The 22,938-nt window shown below is 43.6% G+C and overlaps 1 protein-coding gene across 1 annotated transcript; it reads left to right on the plus strand.

Annotated features, from left to right (window-relative positions):
* Positions 1 to 687: 687 nt before the first annotated feature.
* Positions 688 to 17,581, plus strand: misp3 (MISP family member 3). Its single transcript, XM_064962327.1, is given in 8 exon segments — positions 688 to 1,289; positions 1,814 to 2,052; positions 2,722 to 2,960; positions 3,097 to 3,623; positions 7,210 to 9,007; positions 9,009 to 10,173; positions 11,198 to 11,271; positions 16,812 to 17,581. Coding segments are annotated over 4 exon segments (3,042 nt in total). The 5' UTR covers positions 688 to 1,289; positions 1,814 to 2,052; positions 2,722 to 2,960; positions 3,097 to 3,623; positions 7,210 to 7,306; the 3' UTR covers positions 16,914 to 17,581.
* The last annotated feature ends 5,357 nt before the right edge of the window (positions 17,582 to 22,938 follow it).

Here is a 22,938-nt window from a genome sequence, read left to right on the forward strand (position 1 = left end):
GGAAAATCAACCAACTCTAAACCATAGGGTTTTACAAGCCAAACTTTTCTTGTCAACAAAGGCAGAATCTCTACGAACTATACAAACCTGTTTTTATCCAGGGTTTTCCAATTTACACAACTAGGCATTTGTCGACATGAAAGTAAAAGTTAGAATAGTTAAATAAATACCTAGTTGCGGTACGATGCTATGCCACACCAGTGCTCTGAACATACAAAAGGTAAATTGCACTGTGTATTGTACCAGAGCAATTCTTAAAATGTATTTAACTTTTATTTAACCAGGTAGGCTAGTTGAGAAAAAGTTCTCATTTACAACTGCGGCCTGGCCAAGATAAAGCAAAGCAGAGTTACACATGGGATAAACAAACTTATAGTCAATAACACAATAGATACACTGTATGCCTGCAGAAAAACTAGGAGAACACTAGAAGAGTTAGGAGAACACTAGAAGAGTTAGGAGAACACTAGAAGAGTTAGGAGAACACTAGAAGAGTTAGGAGAACACTAGAAGAGTTAGGAGAACACTAGAAGAGTTAGGAGAACACTAGAAGAGTTAGGAGAACACTAGAAGAGAGAACACTAGAAGAGCAGAGAACCTAGAAGAGTTAGAAGAGTTAGGAGAACACTAGAAGAGTTAGGAGAACACTAGAAGGGTTAAGAGAACACTAGACGTAAATGAGTCTCGTGGATTGTTTCATGTTTGACACTATGGAATAATGTCTCAGATAAAAGCATGCAACTTTTCATCAGATAAGCACAGAACATAGATTAACAAAAAGTTGTTTTTATTTCGCAACCTTGGAATTGCATTGGAAAAGTGCCAGTTTACTGGTACTCTGCAACTGTGGAACTTTCTGACATTTGTACCATAGCAGAGCTATAAGACTGGACCCCTCTATCCCAGCACCAGTGTTCCATACACACAGACACATCAATGACACATAGACATACAGTAGATAGATGCTGTGGGTATAGTGATACATATAAATATATAAGATAGATAAAGTGATACATATCGTAGATTATATAGCTATAGATAGACCCACAGTAGATAGATATACTGGTGCATAGATATAGTGAGACCTAGACACTGAAGCCATGTTCGCTCTATGTGCCACGACTCTCCTGTACTTCCTGTCTTTTAGCCAATCAGCTCCTGCTGCAGCTCTAGCCTGTGAGGACCTCCTTAAGCCCATGGATCCACCACGACTAGACCAGCAGCTCTTGAGGAAATGGGACCTCGTCGCAGGCAGCCTGAGCCACCCTGCATCCCTGGAGAGTCTCAAGGTAGCACCCTATCCACTATGTGGCACCCTATTCCCTAGAACCCTTTGCGGACCCTGGTCCAAAGTGAAAACAAGGGATAGGCCTGGAAAAATGTAACCACTCTCAAATTCATAGACAGAGCTATGGAAGGACTGACCATCCAAGGTATCACAATTATAGTTCTAAGCATGTTTTGAGGCATTTACAATATTTAAAAAACATTGGATTATAACAATCTTATATTTGGGATTCTGTATGGGGTATGACAGTTGAAATAAGCTCATGAGGCATTTATAAGTTATATTCTTCAAGAATCAATGGGTACATATCATAAATGTTTAAGTCCAAAAATGGATGTAACATCTGCAGATTGCCCCCTTTAAATAGATTTTTAGCACACTTGTCAACTAGGCTACATTTAACCTGCATTTCCACATTCATTGTACAGGTAATTGTTCTGTGACAATTTTGTATGTTGTATGGATTGTTTCTATAGTGGTTTCTGTATGAAAACGAATAATAATCACATCTCATCTCTCTCACAGACCAGAGACGGCATCACCATGGAGTTTTCACCCTCTACCCCCAACACCACCCAGAACTCCAACACCACCACAACCGTCCACTACACCCAGACTAACCGTTTCGGCAGCCGATGCGAGTCTCTAACCTACAATATCTCACTCATCAACGACAACAGCACCTTCCAGTTTGACGTGGGGGGCCGATTCAACCTCACTGGGGTCTTCCTGGAGACCTCCTGCCCAGACTGTCTGGTGATGAAGTGGGTCATTTATGGAATTGTACATTTGAGCCATTTAGCACACACTCTTATCCAGAACAACTTACTGTTAGGGGGTATTCCAGTGTTTTTCAACTCTGGTCCAGGTGTACCTACGTTTCTATTGGAGATCCACACAAACACACCTGATTCTACTAGTCAACTAATCACCAAGGCCTTGACAAGTTGAGTCAGGTGTGGTTGCCCAGGCTACAGCAAGACTGTGTACTGTTGGGGGGTAGATTAGGACAGGAGTTGAGAAACACTGGTGTAGGCTATTCAACTCAGGTCCGGGAGGTAGAAACAACCACATACTGCGTTACAATCACTGCAAGTGAACCGTTCTTCAAAACACCCACTGGGCACAGAAGTCATTTCACTGAAATGACGTGGAAACAACATTGATTCAACCAGTGTGTGCCCAGTGGATAGCCTCTATCACCCTCAAACTCAACTCTGGACCTCTAATCCGGGACTGATTTAGACTTGGGACACCAGGTGGGTGAAATTAATTGTCAGGTAGAACAGAAGACCCAGCAGGCTCTGGATCTCGTAGGGTAAGAGTTGAATACGCCTGCTCTATCAGCTAAACCAGTGACCGGAAGAAAAACAAGTGCTGGTGTGAGTACAAGAAAGCAAAGTACAACAGTAAAGTATAATTATTTTTTTTAGGTGGGAGGTGAGCTCCAGGAGGAGGGAGTCCACGGACCTGTACCTGCTGAGGAAGACGGAGGGTGGGAGAGAGGTGGAGGAAGAGGAGATGGAAGAGTTCAGGAAACAGGTGGAGTGTATGGGGCTGCCGCCGCCAGTGGTGATGGAGCCGGGGAATGCCCTCTGTGGTTCCTATCAGCTCCCCTGGAAACACTGAGGAGGAGGAGGAGAGACGAGAGAGTGGGGGCCGTGAGACCGATGTAGAGACACGTTTTCTGTCGTCTGTTTTGTAATCCAACATTTCTGTGTTTACTGTTTGTCGATGACCTGTGGAATTTTGGGGAAAAAAGATGCACGATTTGTCATATTATTCTGTCTTCTTTGCTTCTTTAACAGATGTAATTACGTTCACAGACTGATTTAATGTCCCAGAGCTGAGGCTAATTCACGGAGACAGTGGGATCCAGCGGGGATGTCGGGACGTCATTAGGACCGCTCCAAACTCTATGCACAATGGGAAAGAAAAGTATTTTATAATTGGATTACTTTTGTATAATTTGGCATAACCTCATTTGTCCATACATTAAAGTGCTCATACAGTTAATTCTCAGATTAAACTGGATGGAACTTTGAACAATTTGTCATTTGTGAGTGGGAGAGTGTTTCTGCAGATGTGGGCGTGCACAAGCAAGGGGGGAAATGTGGGTGTGAGTACAGACATGGACAGGGCCAGGGAGAGAGTAACCTACTTTCAGGACTATTGGGTACTTGGTCCTACTTGGGTACTTGGTTCTGATTAGACATGACGTACCTGTAGGATCGGCGTCCCAAATCCCACAACACGAATAAGAAGGTCGCCTGTGGATCAGGAACGTTCCAGCCCAGTGGCGTCGTCACCAGCACAGACGATACCATATCAACAGGTAGGTGCCATAAACTGACTAGGTATTGAGGGGCTCCTTTAAAGTGATGTCACAGTGTGTGCCATGCACTGTTTGTAACCATTGTACTGGTACAGTGTAGTCCTTGTGTGGGAGAAGGTTAGCTTTATCAGATTATACATTCCTGTTACAGATCTCATTTGTAATATGCTGTTGGTTTAATGTTTTCAATTCAATGTTTATTACATGGAAAACATATTTTACATACCACTAGTTGTCCATATAAAATAATTACCACCCATAAAAGAAAATATGAAGTTTATATGCAAATACCCCCTGTGGGAAATGTATATTTAATGATGATCACATTTCCTGAAGCTCCTTTGATCAAGTTTAGCCTCGTTGCTAATGAGGAGAGATACTAGCCTATTATATTATATCCCACTAATCTGCATCTTCCCAACTCCCTGTTACCTCACGGCACATGGGAATATCCTGGGACAGCCCCATTGGTGGTTAGCTTTGTGCTCCCTGTAAAATACACTATATACGCAAAAGTATGTGGACACCCCTTTGAATTAGTGAATTCGGCTAGTTCAGTCACACCCGTGGCTGACAGTTGTGTAAAATCGAGCACACCGCCATGCAATCTCCACAGACAAACAGTGGGAGTAGAATGGACTTACTGAAGAGCTCAGTGACTTTAAAGATGGCACCGTCATAGGTTTCCATTCCAACAAGTCAGTTTGTCAAATTTCTGCCCTGTTAGAGCTCCCTCACACGAAGAGTAAACAAAAAAACATCTGACCAACTGGGAACATTTTGTCAGTCCCCACAAGAAAAAAGGATAATTCTAGCCGTTGAGGGTTAAGGCAAGAATTAGTGTTCAGGTTAGGTTTTGGGGTTAAAGTTCGAGTCAGGGTTTAGGGAAAATAGCATTTTGAATTGGAATCAATTGTGTGTCCCCACAAGGTTAGTTAAACAAGACCATCTGTCTGTGTGTGTGTTCCTAAATAGGGATTTAAGGAGCTTTCTTCTCACAATAGTTAAATGTTTACTCCTCCCTACTGTGGCGAAACATCATTTTCATGTGTGTGTGTGTCCCTCCTCTTTCATAGCCCAAGGACCTGTTATTTTCTCAAGTGGAGGAACACCCATTTACATATCCATTTGAAATGTATTCACTGTTGGAATCCAAGTCAGGCTGCGTCCCAATGTACACTACCTTTGTGGTTGACTTGCACGTTTCCAATATTCTTATATGTTGTAAAATGTATGATCTACTTTGAAGATAGAAATGTAATGGTTAGAGGGGACAGCCTTGTCTGTCACAATATCATTTATCTGTAAAAAGGTGCATGTCCAATCTTGATATTCTAGCTCTATCCACAACATTTTCCCACCAATGAATAGCCTGCAGGGCAGGAGGTGAACCAATGAATAGCCAGCAGGGCAGGCCCCTATGGCCAGTTATAAACCCATCACCCCATGTCCTATCCCATGTTCCTCCATTCATAGTGAAGGTGTCCAGGCTTGTCCGCTCTAACAGGGCATTGTTATGTGAATGTAATCACGTCCAGGTCAGGACATGGCATTGTTTTCTGAATGTAACGTTCAGTATGCCAGGCCAGGACCGCTGCACACTGTCGTACTGTCCCAGATCTACTGTTCATCCCATTGGTTCACCCCCAGTCCTCTCTGTTCTGTCCCACATGCCTCTGCTAATGATTCCTTACAGCGCGTGCCAAAACCCAGGGCACTGTGTGTGTGTGTGTGTGTGTGTGTGTGTGTGTGTGTGTGTGTGTGTGTGTGTGTGTGTGTGTGTGTGTGTGTGTGTGTGTGTGTGTGTGTGTGTGTGTGTGTGTGTGTGTGTGTGTGTGTGTGTGTGTGCGCGAGTCTGTCTGTGTGTGTTAAAACCCACAGTACTGTGAATCACACTGTGAATGGTTTAGCAGGGAGGGGAAGCAGGGAGGATGGATGCGGAATATTTTTTTCTGTCTGGTGTTAGAAACTGGAGACCTGAGTAACCAGGAAGATAGAGAAGGGGGAGGCTAGAGATAACTAGAGAGAAAGTGTGACTGTGAGAGAGAAGGGGGTAAATGAGATGTCTAGAGAGAAAGTGTGACTGTGAGAGAGAAGGGGGGTAAATGAGATGTCTAGAGAGAAAGTGTGACTGTGGGAGAGAAGGGGGATAAATGAGATAGCTAGAGAGAAAGTGTGACTGTGAGAGAGAAGGGGGATAAATGAGATAGCTAGAGAGAAAGTGTGACTGTGAGAGAGAAGGGGGATAAATGAGATAGCTAGAGAGAAAGTGTGACTGTGGGAGAGAGAAGGGGGATAAATGAGATGCTAGAGAGAAAGTGTGACTGTTGGAGAGAGAAGGGGGATAAATGAGATAGCTAGAGAGAAAGTGTGACTGGGAGAGAGAAGGGGGATACATGAGATGATTGAGAGAAAGTGTGACTGTGGGAGAGAGAAGGGGGATAAATGAGATTCTAGAGAGAAAGTGTGACTGTGGGAGAGAGAAGGGGGATATATGAGATGCTAGAGAGAAAGTGTGACTGTGGGAGAGAGAAGGGGGATAAATGAGATGATAAAGAGAAAGTGTTGATTAATGTAAGGATGGGGAGAAAAATATACTATAATGGTTTTGGGGCTTAAGTGATAAATTGGAAAGTGAGACTGTTTTGGAGTGTAAATGAACCTATTCAAGTTGTTTGAAAGGGAGAGAGAGAGGTGCCATGGGTGCCATGGCAATAATGAGGACAAAGTACAGACCCATTGTTCTGCTCACTCAGCTGGTGTACAACACTCGCATGCATGTGTGAGAGAGAGAGCATTGCTGAGCCTCTGGCTCTGAGGTGGTTAAGCACATTAAAGATTGACCCACTCAGCAGAAAACTTTTCAAGTTGCACTGCAGAGGTTGCCTGGCTACCCAACCATATTGCTCCAACCGAGCGCCACACCCATGAACGTTTCTTCTCCTCGCTGAAGTACGTAGCGAACTACAGAACAGCGGAAGAATTCAGTTTGAGTTGTCAGGCTACTGCAGAGGAGGAGAATCGTGTGTGTGTTAGTCATTTTTTACCTCATTGCCAAAGTCTAACACAATGCAATACAACACCATAACCATTCTGCAATGCATTAACAACAACAACTGGTTGGCATTATAACAGGTGTATAAACCATTTAGCTTTACAACACAGAGTGAATGGTGTGTCAAACAGTAAGGAGTATGGGAATACAGTATGAATGACATAATACAACACTATTTTACTTTATGCGCTTGTAGCCTAGAGGACAGAAAATTGGTCTGAAAATGGATCTGAAAATGGTTCTGAAAATGGATCTGAAAATGGTTCTGTAAATGGATCTGAAAAAAATGGATCTGAAAATGGTTCTGTAAATGGATCTGAAAATGGTTCTGTAAATGGATCTGAAAATGGTTCTGTAAATGGATCTGAAAATGGTTCTGTAAATGGATCTGAAAATGGATCTGTAAATGGATCTGAAAATGGTTCTGAAAATGGTTCTGAAAATGGATCTGAAAATGTGTTTCCACGCCAGGTTTGTTTCTTGTTCAGCTCCGCTAATCGTTCCATTTCCTCTCTGTCCTCTTTCTCCCAGACAGACCTGCTGAAGACTGACTGTTATAAACTGTTCTAGTCCAGACTGTTGTTTCAAGTCAACAGAGCCAGCCAATTGGCAGTCTACCCGTCTCATCATGGCAACAATGGAGCCGGTGGCCAACCGACAGAGCTCAGCCGACTCATTAGACGAGTGGGCCAGCGAGGTTTGGGGGATGGAGGAGGGCAAAATGGACCCCACTCTGGCCCAGGACACTACCCCTCCTCCTTACCCGTTGGTCAAACAGGAACCCAGGGCAAAGTCAGAAGACCTGGGGTCGGAATCTTCAGATGCTCCAAAGCCTAGACCCCAAGTGTCTCCCTCAAGTGAGAACCTTACAGACTCAACAAACAAAATGGCAGAAGTGGTTCCTAAAATGGAGCAGGAGGCACTTTCTGGGGTAAATCAGGTGCCTAGTAGTAGAATCCAGGTGGGTGATAGTGAATTGGAACGAGGCCTTAAAATGATAGATGACAATCACTGTGAGAAGGAGGAAGATGCCGTTGCTTTTTGGTCGCCTCTTGCCTGCACTGGCCAAGCCTCACCTGCAGAGGGCGCTCCAGAGACCCAGCCATATCCATTGGAGGAGGAAGAAGAAGAAGAGGAGACCATTGACTGTATCAATGATGGTAAGGTGGAGGTGATCTCTAACCCTGTAGAGGAGGAAATGTCGTCATCTGACAGCCAGGGTAGCCAGGAGTGGCCTTCGAGATCTCACCTTGATGACGTTGTGGAGGAAGACAAAGAAGAAGATGGTGCCAAGGAAGACAACGTAGAGGAGTTTCAGTCTGTTGAGATGATGGAAAATGGCGCTGTGCGGTTGCAGTTGAATACAGAGCGTCCAGCTAGTAGTGAATTTGAGCAGGGGCTGTCAGAGACGGTGTGTGCTACTGAGAAGGCTTCTGTAGAAGGGGGTCCTGTTGAAACTAGCAGTAGCACCCCATCAGTTCAGGTAGCTGACAAGCAAGAGGTTAGTGAGTGCCCAATCAGTAGTGGCAGAGAGAAGACAATGTCAGACAATAACAACCATGATACTATGAAGGCTGCTGAAACTAGCACTACCACCCACTCTCCACTAAAAAGAGAGAGTTCCGATGACATATTCTCTGAGTCCCCAGAAAATTCTGAATCAGCTCTTTCCGGTGATGGAGAGGAGAACCAGAGTGTTGACTCCAAGCCTTTAGACATCAGCTCAGCCCGGAGGCAGTGGGTTAGGCTGGACAGTACCAGAGGCAAACTCCCTCAGCCTGAGCAATCCACCTCCTCTAGATCCTCCTCTTGTAGCCACCTAGTAGACCTGGCTCAGCCCCTGGGTGTAGTTACACCAGACAAACAGAAGGGGGAGCAGTTGTTACGAAATGTCACTGCTGCCCTGACGCATCATAGTAACCAGGAAGTGGCAGCACAACAGGTGTTCAAGGGAGCAACTCTGGCTCCGCCCCTGGCGACAGTCGCCAAGGAGCCAGCTAATCAGGTCAAGGCAGATCTCCTTGGCTCTGGCTGTGTTGTAGTGAAAGAGCAGGCGGGTGGAGAGAGAAAGGTGGGAAAGAGGGAGGGAGACAACAGGCAAACAGGTGGAGAGAGAGGGCAGAGAGCGAGTGGACTTGGCGCAGCGGGCGAGGCAGACAGGAAGAAAAAAGAGAAACGGAGCGAAGAAAAGAGGACAAACCCTGGGTTGTTGATGTCGAGAGACAGTCACAGCAAAGCTTCCAAGATGAAGTTGGGAGGGGACTTGTTCGATGACAGCCAGAGTGACAGCGGCGTATCTGCCGACTTCTCCCCTGGTAGTACTGTGGAGCTCCAAAACCCCCACCCTCACCTCGCCTCCGGCCGACGAGACCCCCATCGAGAGGGAGATCCGTCGGGCAGTGCAGCGTGAGCAGTCCCTCAGGAGATCCAGGGGCCTCCACAACAATCCGCCCACCCAGGAATATGTGGACATCCCCCTAAGGAAGTCAGTCTTGACTGAGACCCTGCCTTCCAAGTCGGACAAGAGCCAGGTGGGGAAGGACCGTCTGTTTGCGGGGAAGAAGATGCAGAAGGAGATCAGTGTAGAGACCCAGAGGGAACAGGTCCTGGTTCGACTAGGGAAAGTTAGAGGTTCCTATGACAAGGGGACAGTACGCCAGCTCAAGGAAAGGAAGAAGTTATTCGAAGCTTTCCAGGAGCCCAAGGAGACATCCTCGATGATATTGTCCCAGAGCAAGGCACCCTCCTGGGCTTCGGCGAGTGACCTCTCCACCCTGGAGATCCAGGGGAACGACGCTTCATCTGTGTCCTTTGTCGGAGGCTCGTTCGGGGAGAGAAGACGTAGTAGCCTGGAGCTGATGTCCCAGACCCAGAACCAGAGCCCCTCCGGAACACCTAAAGGCATTACATACACCCCTCATGGGGCCCCTGTCCCCCGGGGCCCCACTCTCTCCGAGAGCGCCGGGGGCCAGGTCATCATCCTGGATAACCACCACCACCTGGTTCTCCCCGCTCCGGCCCATGTCCACCACGTCTCCAAGCCCCTCAGGCACTCCCACAGTACGGGCACGATCACCGAGACACAGGGCCTCACCGTGGTCGATTCCGCTTCTATGTACTCCTCAACCAGTGCACTCAACGGAGAAGAGAGAAGCGAGTTTTGGAGGGATGAGGATGGAGGGAGGATGGATCAGGAGGAGGAGGAGGAGGAGGAGGAAGAGGAGGTTCCAAAGGAGAACCCCTTCTTCAAGCTGCGCTCCTCATTGGTGTCTCAGGACAAGGTGGAGCAGGATATCCGGGAAGCCAGGGAGAGAGAGAAGGAGCTGCGGAGGCAGAGGAGCAGTCTGTACGGGGGAGGGGGAGGAGGAGGGGGGAGGCCAGCCAGTAGGGAGGTACAGAGTCCCACTTCTCCTCCTCCACCTCTACTACTACAGAACGGACTGGCGACCCCTGAACTATCTGTTACCCCCTCATCGCGGACAGCCTCTGCAACAGGTTAGTGTATAGTGTGTGTGTTCAATTGTTTCCGTGTGTGTGTGTGGGGGGGGGGGGGTGCTTCTGTGTCAGGAGAGATGATGAAAAGACAATGTAATAGTTCAGTGAGGATATTATTTCATCTCCCATTGGGTCAGGTAGTGCTACATCATCAAACATCTAATACAACATTCTCACTGTCATCAATAGTTCTGCTCCAGAGATCACAGTCTTTGTGCACATCCCAAATTGTACCCTATTCCCTAAATAGAGCACTACTGTTGACCAGGGCTCTGGTCAAAAGTAGTGCACTAAATAGGGAATAGGGTGCCAAAGTAGTGCACGGAATAGGGTGGGTGCTGTTTGGTAAGCAACCTTTGCCAACAGGCTGAATGATACACTACTGGGTAACTGATTAAACTAAAGTTGGGATCTTCTGTACAATTAACTGTCGGATCAAAAAGTGAGTGAAAATATATGAAAGTGAAAATCACTGACTCATGTCTTGACCCTTCATTGTGTCAGCAAAACACAAAGTGCTTTAGAAAATCTTTTCCAAGATGAATTGTAGAACCCAGCCTAGAATATATGCTTGTGAGGCAACTTTAGATTCTGGGAGACACTAAGGGAATGTTTAACATGACTGAATATGTAATGAGCTAATACAATCTAATGGTTATACATTTCAGGGTGTAAATCACCGTTGGAAATCATTCAAAGTGCTTAGTGATGTGACCAGTATGAAAAATGCTTTTCAAATAAAGCTGTTATCACAGTAATAATTAGTGCCAGTATTATTACGATGTGCTGTGCCAAGGCAAGCTGGGCGTATTGTGTATGTTGTCAGCGGTAGGCCCACAGTAGCTGCCAGACAGACAGGGACAGGCTCATCTAGGTACAGTACTGAATAGAGGGACGCCAGGGTTAGGGTGTGCTAATACAACAAGAGTCCTCTGTAACTCCGTGTCTGAGCAATTATAGTTTTATTGTAAATTATAGATCATTATGTAACCATAGTTTCCTCTCCTCCTCCCACTCTCTCCAGCACGACAGTCTCTTGGGAAGCTGGGCATGTGGCCTCCACCACAGACAGATGAGTATCCGGATAGCCAATCAGAGGTATGTTATATCCTTCCCTCACCAAACGCAATCTATATAGGCCCAGGAGTTTTCCTGAGTAGGTAAAAGGTTGGGGCTTAATCATACGCTTTGACGAGCGCTCTTAACACCGGACGAAACACTGGGGGCTCAAAGTTTATTTCCTGGTGAAGTCACAAGGTCAGTAAAACCACCTGGCCTTAACATATGGTCGCCACTAGTTATCACAGCCACAAAGTCCTAAACACTGCCTATTTCTTCTTAAAATTATATTTTAAACCTAACCCCAACCTTATCCCGGACTTTAACCACACTGCCAACCTTATCCCTAATGTTAACCACACTACTAACCTTATCCCTAACTTTAACCACACTGCTAACCTTATCCCTAACTTTAACCACACTGCTAACCTTATCCCTAACTTTAACCACACTGCTAACCTTATCCCTAACTTTAACCACACTGCTAACCTTATCCCTAACTTTAACCACACTGCTAACCTTATCCCTAATGTTAACCACACTGCTAACCTTATCCCTAATGTTAACCACACTGCTAACCTTATCCCTAACTTTAACCACACTGCTAACCTTATCCCTAACTTTAACCACACTGCTAACCTTATCCCTAATGTTAACCACACTGCTAACCTTATCCCTAATTTAACCACACTGCTAACCTTATCCCTAACTTTAACCACACTGCTAACCTTATCCCTAACTTTAACCACACTGCTAACCTTATCCCTAATGTTAACCACACTGCTAACCTTATCCCGAACTTTAACCACCCTGCTAACCCTATCCCTAACTTTAACCACATTGCTAACCTTATCCCTAACTTTAACCACACTGCTAACCTTATCCCTAACTTTAACCACACTGCTAACCTTATCCCGAACTTTAACCACACTGCTAACCTTATCCCTAATGTTAACCACACTGCTAACCTTATCCCTAATGTTAACCACACTGCTAACCTTATCCCTAACTTTAACCACACTGCTAACCTTATCCCTAACTTTAACCACACTGCTAACCTTATCCCTAATGTTAACCACACTGCTAACCTTATCCCTAACTTTAACCACCCTGCTAACCCTATCCCTAACTTTAACCACATTGCTAACCTTATCCCTAACTTTAACCACACTGCTAACCTTATCCCAAACTTTAACCACCCTGCTAACCTTATCCCTAATGTTAACCACACTGCTAACCTTATCCCTAATGTTAACCACACTGCTAACCTTATCCCTAACTTTAACCACATTGCCAACCTTATCCCTAACTTTAACCACACTGCTAACCTTATCCCTAATGTTAACCACACTGCTAACCTTATCCCTAACTTTAACCACACTGCTAACCTTACCCCAAACTTTAACCACCCTGCTAACCTTATCCCTAATGTTAACCACACTGCTAACCTTATCCCTAATGTTAACCACACTGCTAACCTTATCCCTAACTTTAACCACACTGCCAACCTTATCCCTAATGTTAACCACACTGCTAACCTTATCCCTAACTTTAACCACACTGCTAACCTTATCCCTAATGTTAACCACACTGCTAACCTTATCCCAAACTTTAACCACCCTGCTAACCTTATCCCTAATGTTAACCACACTGCTAACCTTATCCCTAATGTTAACCACACTGCTAACCTTATCCCTAACTTTAACCACACTGCCAACCTTATCCCTAATGTTAACCACACTGCTAACCTTATCCCTAACTTTAACCACACTGCTAACCTTACCCCAAACTTTAACCACCCTGCTAACCTTATCCCTAATGTTAACCACACTGCTAACCTTATCCCTAATGTTAACCACACTGCTAACCTTATCCTAACTTTAACCACACTGCTAACCTTATCCCTAATGTTAACCACACTGCTAACCTTATCCCTAACTTTAACCACACTGCTAACCTTATCCTTTAAATTAACCACACTGCTAACCTTAACATTTTAACCACACTTTTAACCTTATCCCTAATGTTAACCACACTGCTAACCTTATCCTGAACTATAACCACACTGCTAACCTTATCCCGAACTTTAACACTGGACCTTAACCAGAACACTGCTAACCTTATCCCTAATTTAACCACACTGTTGACCTTATGGGGAACTATAACCACACTGCTGACCTTATCAACTTTTACCACACTGCTAACCTTATCCCTAACTTTAACCACACTGCAACCTTATCCCTAACTTAACCACACTGCTAACCTTATCCCTAACTTTAACCACAAACTAACCTTATCCCTAACTTTAACCACACTGCTAACCTTATCCCTAATGTTAACCACACTGCTAACTTTATCCCGAACTATAACCACACTGCTAGCCTTATCCCGAACTTTAACACTGCTAACCCTATCCCTAATATTAACCACACTGCTAACCTTATCCCTAACTTTACACTGATAACCTTACTAATGTTCCACACTGCTAACCTTATCCTAACTTTAACAACATTGCTAACCTTATCCCTAACTTTAACCACACTGCTAACCTTATCCCTAATGTTAACCACACTGCTAAACTTATCCCGAACTTTAACCACACTGCTAACCTTATCCCGAACTTTAACCACATTGCTAACCTTATCCCTAAATTTAACCACACTGCTAACCTTATCCCTAATGTTAACCACACTGCTAAACTTATCCCTAACTTTAACCACACTGCTAACCTTATCATAAACTTTAACCACATGCTAACCTTATCCCTATGTTAACCACACTGCTAACCTTATCCCTAATGTTAACCACACTACTAACCTTATCCCTAACTTTAACAACATTGCTAACCTTATCCCTAACTTTAACCACACTGCTAACCTTATCCTCTAATATTAACCACACTGCTAACCTTATCCCTAACTTTAACCACACTGCTAACCTTATCTCTAATATTAACCACACTGCTAACCTTTTCCATTGGTGGAATGTTAACTCAGTGAACCTTATCCCTAACTTTAAACCCACTCTAACCTTATCCCGAACTTTAAATTAAGATAAAAATAAACATTTGTTTTCATGATTTTGACTTTGTGGCTGTGCTATCTACAGTCTTAGAAAAAAGGGTTCCAAAAGGGTTCTTCGGCTGTAGAAGGAGAACCATTTTGGGATCCATGTAGAACCCTCTGTGAAACCAAAAAGTGTTCTACCTGGAAACAAAATGGGTTATTCAAATGGGTTCTCCTATGGGGACAGCTGAAGATCCCTTTTAGGATTGAGATATCACGGTTTTTTTCTAAGACTCTCTGAAACCATAACATACCCAAACAACCATGTCCTTCTATACTTCATACATAAACAACCATGTCTGACTCTATACTTCATACATAAACAACCATGTCCACTCTATACTGGTCCCATATCATAAACAACCATGTCAAAGGGGTTCTATACTTCATACATAAACAACCATGTCCTCTCTATACTTCATACATAACAACCATGTCCTCTCTATACTTCATACATAACAACCATGTCCTCTCTATACTTCATACATAAACAACCATGTCCTCTCTATACTTCATACATAAACAACCATGTCCCTATACTTCATACCCAAACAACCATGTCCTCTCTATACTTACATCATAAACAACCATGTTTAATCTATACTTCATACATAAACAACCATGTCCTCTCTATACTTCATACATAAACAACCATGTCCTCTCTATACTTCATACATAAACAACCATGTCCTCTCTATACTTCATACACAAACAACCATGTCCTCTCTATACTTCATACATAAACAACCATGTCCTCTCTATACTTCATACATAAACAACCATGTCCTCTCTATACTTCATACATAAACAACCATGTCCTCTCTATACTTCATACACAAACACTATCTCTACATTAGACTCAACATTTAACCCAGGCTGGTTCCATATATACTGTAGCACCAGATCACATGTACATTTTCCATTGGTGGCATTTTCTCAGTGAATTCAGCCCTCAGTGCTAATAACACCACATCTGATCGTAAGGAGCGTCCTTAATCAATTGAGATAAGAGAGAGAAGGGGAAGAGAGGGAATTATAAGGAGAGAGAGAGTGCAGAGGATTAGAAATGTGAATAGAGTTTCTATTAAAGAGCTCCGAGAGAGAGAGAAATTAAAGAGTTTCTCCACGGTTGCTCTCTTGGGTTACACATCTCTCTGAAGCTGAAGTGACTACAAGATTAGCATCGGCTGACTGCAACTTTATAAATCTGACATAATTGTAAACCAGTCTGACAGCTAGAAGCACTGTTCCCTAGACTGAGCCCCATGCAGTCCCTTTAACTGGTCCCAGATCAGTTTGTGCTGACAATGATCAAAGGGGTTCAATTGGCAAGAAAGCACAAAGGGATCTGGGACCAGGCTACAGTCATTCTGCCTGCTACATTATCTACAGTGTTTATCTACACAGACAACTGATAAGAAAGATTCAATAATAACGGATGGAGGGAGAAAGAGAGCGATGCTTGTCAACTTAAAGCAGAGCCCTGAAAATAGCATAACATGGTTATGGATTACAGTCTAATAGATTCACATTTTAATTAGATGTTTATTTTTTAACTGCATTGTTGGAAAAGGACCTATAAGTAAGAATTTCACTGTTCGTCTACACCTGCTGTTTACAAAGCAACGATGTTGATCCATGAGATGACCTCAAATCATCCTTTTTCATCATCCCCTCTTTTTCTAACTCCCTCTACCCTCTATTAAACTCCCTCTACTCTCTACTATAACTCCCTATTATAACTCCCTCTACTCTCTACTATAACTCCCTCTACTCTCTATTATAACTCCCTCTACTCTATTATAACTCCCTCTACTCTCTACTATAACTCCCTCTACTCTCTATTATAACTCCCTCTACTCTCTACTATAACTCCCTCTACTCTCCATTATAACTCCCTCTACTCTCTATTATAACTCCCTCTACTCTCTATTATAACTCCCTCTACTCTCTATTATAACTCCCTCTACTCTCTACTATAACTCCCTCTACTCTCTATTATAACTCCCTCCACTCTACTATAACTCCCTCTACTCTCAATTATAACTCCCTCTACTCTCTATTATAACTCCCTCTACTCTCTATTATAACTCCCTCTACTCTCTATTATAACTCCCTCTACTCTCTATTATAACTCCCTCTACTCTCTACTATAACTCCCTCTACTCTCTATTATAACTCCCTCTACTCTCTATTATAACTCCCTCTACTCTCTATTATAATTCCCTCTACTCTCTATTATAACTCCCTCTACTCTCTATTATAACTCCCTCTACTCTCTATTATAACTCCCTCTACCCTCTATTCCCCGTCATTATAAATCTCCTATACTCTTTCTCTTTCTCGATGTCCCCTTCTCTCTTTTCTTTCTCTTTTCACTTTCTACTCTCTTTCGCATTGTCTGCTTCTCTCATATTTCTCTCTTATCTCTTTCTCTCTCTCACACACACACACACTTGTCTCCCTCTCTCTCTCTTTCTACTCACTCTCTTTTTCACCTTCTCTTTTTTCCAGGGCCTCCAGAGCCCACGGACCCCCAGACAGAAGACTCCTCTCCTGCAGCGCTGGGAGTCCGGCCAGGTCATGAACGGCCATGGAGGGGAGGAGGAGGACTAAGACAGGTCTTGTGTCAGTTTGTCTTTTTAGAGCATTATGAACAAGATTACATAGACAATGGGGGACGTGACCCTAGATCAGTACTCCTATTATGAGACGGTCTATGAATACAGGCCCGGATCTACTGCTGAAAGCTCAGGGGTCGGACGGGAAGAAACCAGATCATTGGAATGAACAATTGGAAACAGACAACCAGGGAAGTAGAATATCTGAAAATGCACTGGAGAAACAGAGGTTTTGGGAGTTGAATCTCTGGACTGTTGGAACCATTTGAATGTCATATCAGAACTTTGGAACTGAACTGTAAATTGGAGCTTTGAAATGTAGTGGGGGGGATTGGAACCAATGGATGGTCATTGGAAGATGTTCTTACCAGAAGAGACTGGCCGAGTCTCTACAGTACGGTTTTGGTGAGGGTTGAATGATGTTGAAATGGGTTGCATTGTATTGTTTCTGAAGCACATGTCTCAGCATGGATTTATATGGATATGTGTATAATGCACATTTTGTGACAAATCTATTTTGGGAGAATATTTCCTTCCCCATAGTTTCTATTTACTATAAGCCGTTTCTACAGAATGTAAGTTGGCATTGTGATATAATTATGTGTATTTAATAAGTGATCATTAATAAATGTAACCTACATTCAGTCAGCTACCACAAATCAAGTCAGTCAACATAGTGAAAACTGCAAAATCTAATGTGATACCATTCTAACATATGCTTTTTGGCACGTACAGTATGTCTCTGATTTCCATAAAGTAGTCAAGATGAATACATGTAAACCCAACTTGCGTCCATGTTTGTGTCTGATTGCTACTGAAACACACCTTCAAGGAAGAAGAATTAGGTGCACACACAGTAGTGGTGATGTGAGGAGCTGTTGTATCAGCAGGGTGGATCACCCACTGTCACAGGATAACTCGCGAGCCTTGCCCAGTTTTTACTGCCTTTGGGCTCGGCTGACACAGGCCTACGGCGTCCAAATGTCATACACTCAATCAATGAATGACAGCATAGTGACAATGACATCAATGGTGTGACTTAGTAGAGTTTTGTTTCAATTTAAAACGCCTAACATGTACCTTGCCCTTTTTGGGTGGTTGTGTCGAACAATGATTGAGCTAAACGCGCGCTGGAAGTTGCGACTGGCAAACTTGAAGGTTGGGAAAGTTCTGTGCAACTTCCAGCGAGCGTTTAGTGGGAACACTGAGGCTGTACCCACTTTAAGTTACAGTTTTAACAGTGGCCAAGTATGGGGTATTGTGTGGGGTATTGTGTGTAGATTGATGAAGATTTTTTATTTATTTAATCAATTTTAGAACAAGGATGTAATGTAACAAAATGTGGAAAAAGAGAAGGGGTCTGAATACTTCCCGAATGCACTGTCCTTCTTCTGCACTCTGTGCCGTAGAGTTGTGCCTCAAGGATGCGTTTTAGGTCCCCTGTTGTTTGTCTGTAGTTCAACTAAATTGGGAGAAATATTGAGTCAGCTGATGTACGTTTTTATGCGGATTACACTGTTCCTTATTCAAGTGGCAGCAGTTTGACTCTGACTCAAGCCTGTTTTAACATCATTCAACAGAATCTGTTCCATTTGAATCTTGTTCTGAATTCCCCTAAAACGTGTACGTTATTTTCCAATAATAAACACTGAAACCCATGTAATTAATACCTTGGAAACATCCAAATATCTGGGAGTTTGGGTGGATGAGAATGTGAGCTTCACCTCTCATGTAGAGAACCTTGTCAGGAAACTCAAGCTGCGTTTTGGGTTTTACTACCGACACAAAGCTTGTTTTCCTTTGCTGCCAGAAAGGAGTTGATTCGTTGTACTTTTCTCTCTGCGTTGGACTATGGTGATACTATTTATGAGCAAGCTTCACGCTCCACACTGAAGGCTCTTGACTCTGTGTCATGCAGCCCTTCGTTTTGTCACCAATCAGAGACGTCCAACTCACCATTGTGATCCCTAGTGTTGTCGGGTGGACATCACTGGCAACACAAACACTGGCACGTTCTTATTCTGAAGACCGTTTTAGGAGACTGACCTTTTATCTGTCCTTTCTTCCAGCTCGAAATGAGAAACACATACAACTCAGATCTCAATCTTGTTTTATGCTAACAGTACCGAATTAGAACCAAGCATGGAAAAAGGTTGGTTCCCCCTGGTGTTGCAATCCAAGCCAACCTAAAACGACAGGACCTGGTGTCCCTGGAGGAGTTCAAAGGACAAATAGATGAACAGGTTGTTGAGACATGTAGCTGTTTCTAGCTGTCACTAGTTTGCGTTTCCATGTGTAAGGAAGAATGTTGTTTCACTTCACACACACCCATCCACTGTTTATTTGCTGTTCTGGTTGTGCTGTTGCCAGTGTCTTCTGTCTGTTTTGTCTTACAGTTCTTTAACAAGAGAATGTTTATCTCCGTCCCCACGGGAGGCCTTTCCCTCCTCCCAGGCCATTATTATAAAGAAGAATGGGTTCTTAATTGACTAGCATGGTTAAATGAAATGAATAAAATCACACGCTCACTGAACCATACACTGAACCATACACTGAACCATACACTGAACCATACACTGAACCACACACTGAACCACACACTGAACCATACACTGAACCATACACTGAACCATACACTGAACCATACACTGAACCATACACTGAACCATACACTGAACCATACACTGAACCACACAGGTGAGATCATAAGATCTGAATATCACACTTTTAATGACCTCCCCAATCTCTCCTTTGAATAATTCAACAGTTCCAGACTGACTGGACGCAGCCCATTGGTGCTGGCAAAAACTATGGGCTGTCTATCATTGGTGCTGCCATAGCAACGCTGGCTGGCGGCGCTCAAAATGAATAATATGACACGCACACGATTATCCAGCACCATCGTCTGTATAACAACTCATTCAGAATACACACATTTTATCTGAGTAATAGTGTATGATGCCAAGTTACATGGAACCTAACATGGAACCTAACATTTACATTTACATTTAAGTCATTTAGCAGACGCTCTTATCCAGAGCGACTTACAAATCGGTGGAACCTAACAGTTGATATAGAACATCAAAATAATATTTCACCTGAATCAAACACACCTCACCACATACTTTAATGATGACACCTGGACAATGACAGTGTGGATACCACCACATGAAGGGATCAAGTATAGAATTGAACATTTCTCAGAGTCTGTACTATAAGTGCTCTATCTTAAAAACTTGACTGCTGACAATGACATGCACATGATTGGGGCCCAATGAATGGACCGATGAGCAAAATACTACAAGATATATCTGCACTATGCCTTTAATAACCAATTCTGTAAACACAAATCTCCAACCAAAGCAGCTTTATACAAGCCTGAATTTTACCTTGACAAAACATTCATCCAACAGCCTGAATGCACAACTGTAGCGTTGTGGTGTGACAGTGTTGAGTGGATTAGTAGGTCTGTTGTAATGGGTCTTTGTGGCAAGAACAGAATAATCAGAGAGTTATGTGCGTTTTGTGTGTTTTGTAACCCAACATGCCAGTAAACACCATGTGCCTTCTTCACTGAGATGGGATAGGTAGGCAATAGATCAGTTTTCATCTCCCATCCGTTCACAAGGAGCCATGTAAAAACCTTATTTCCCTATTGTATGCATGGCCTCCTAGGACTGGGTGGGGCGTTGTCATCATACAGTAGCCTACAATAGTCAGGTATGCTGACAAACACCATACAGATACCAGGTGTACGACGCCAGTAATAGTCCCTACTCACAGGCAGGTGTGTGTTCTAGATGAATGGAAGTTTTGCATGCCCTGTGTGGGTGTGCTCTGTTCTTTTGATACCTGGCAGAACAGCAAAATGAATGAAATTCTTCAGTTAGTAAAACACACAGAGCTACTGAATATCTTATGGTTGAAGAGGGAGGGTCGTACTGAATATCTTATGGTTGAAGAGGGAGGGTCGTACTGAATATCTTATGGTTGAAGAGGGAGGGTCGTACTGAATATCTTATGGTTGAAGAGGGAGGGTCGTACTGAATATCTTATGGTTGAAGAGGGAGGGTCGTACTGAATATCTTATGGTTGAAGAGGGAGGGTCGTACTGAATATATCTATCTTATGGTTGAAGAGGGAGGGTCGTACTGAATATCTTATGGTTGAAGAGGGAGGGTCGTACTGAATATCCTATGGTTGAAGAGGGAGGGTCGTACTGAATATCTTATGGTTGAAGAGGGAGGGTCGTACTGAATATCTTATGGTTGAAGAGGGAGGGTCGTACTGAATATCTTATGGTTGAAGAGGGAGGGTCGTACTGAATATCTTATGTTTGAAGAGGGAGGGTCGTACTGAATATCTTACTGAATATCTTATGGTTGAAGAGGGAGGGTCGTACTGAATATCTTATGGTTGAAGAGGGAGGGTCGTACTGAATATCTTCTGGTTGAAGAGGGAGGGTCGTACTGAATATCTTATGGTTGAAGAGGGAGGGTCGTACTGAATATCTTATGGTTGAAGAGGGAGGGTCGTACTGAATATCTTATCGTTGAAGAGGGAGGGTCGTACTGAATATCTTATGTTTGAAGAGGGAGGGTCGTACTGAATATCTTATGGTTGAAGAGGGAGGGTCGTACTGAATATCTTATGGTTGAATATCTTATCGTTGAAGGGAGGGGGAATATCTTATGGTTGAAGAGGGAGGGTCGTACTGAATATCTTATGTTTGAAGAGGGAGGGTCGTACTGAATATCTTATGGTTGAAGAGGGAGGGTCGTACTGAATATCTTATGGTTGAAGAGGGAGGGTCGTACTCTGTATTGATCTGGCCTGGTTATTCATCCTCCATAGTGTCTGGAACTGTGCTATAAAGGACCATGTGATAATCACGGTATTGAGGGTTAGCAGGACGTGTGAAGAAAGCATCGGTGTTGAGCCTAAATAAAGGACATGTATCGGTCAGGAACGTGACGATCGTACCCTATTCCCTATATGTAGTGCACTACTTTTGACCAGGCCCCATAGGGTGACGTGTGTCCCCATATAGCAAGCAATATACTTACAGTGAAGTACAACAGTAAAGATGTAGGGTGCCCAGGTCATCCATTAACTCATATTCATGTGGAGTGTTTTGAATAGAGAGCAGCCTTTGGCTTGAACAGTGGCGCTGGATTAGTGGGTACCCTATTCCCTATGCAGGGCACTACTTTTGCCCAAAGCCCTATGGGCCCTGGTCAGAAGTAGTGCACTATATCAAGAATATGGTACCATTTGGGACGCAGATAATCGTCAGCAGCTCTTATCTCCTGAAGTCTTATCTCACGGCCACCTGTAAACTCACAGGTCCGGCTCGCAGCGATCCCATGTCAACGCTGTCCGACTTATACAACTCGGAGTCATACAGAGTGGTCTTTCTGACCAACTGCCACCAGTACAATGATGCTACTATTACTTGTGTGATTTATAGTCTGTAATAGAAACTCATAAACAATTATCAGTGATGTATCACCACAATACTTCTCTCCTCGCTCTACCTTTAGTAATGCGTTGTGCTGTCGCTCAGTATCGGTCTAGCAGTGTGTCTCATTGGCTTCCTCCACCTTTTGGACATCTCAGCAACAACCACACATCTGATAATATATACATGACAATATGTGGTTTCCTCTCCTGTATGTATTGTGAACACATTGTTCCAGAGGTCTAGGGTTTGCTGTAACCTGGCCCTCTCTTACGTTTTTCCACTGACAATAACTGTGGGTGAGACATTAAACTGGCGAGGTGGAGCTGAACTGACGAGCGTTCAATCATTTCCAGCTGACAAATTGTAAAAGAGAAGCTATGACTGTTAAAGTACGAACTCTTCACGGAGACTGCCCTCTAGTGTCTCTTTCATGGAACTTCAATGTAAAAAAAAATTGTTGGGTAAATGAATACTCTTGATTTTAAAGGGACATTTCACATATTTTTTACACGTGGCCTTAAGTCTACGTGCATCACACTCAAACACATGAAGCCGC

Source organism: Oncorhynchus masou, chromosome 5 (assembly GCF_036934945.1).
Source record: "Oncorhynchus masou masou isolate Uvic2021 chromosome 5, UVic_Omas_1.1, whole genome shotgun sequence".
NCBI classification, from domain to species: domain Eukaryota; kingdom Metazoa; phylum Chordata; class Actinopteri; order Salmoniformes; family Salmonidae; genus Oncorhynchus; species Oncorhynchus masou.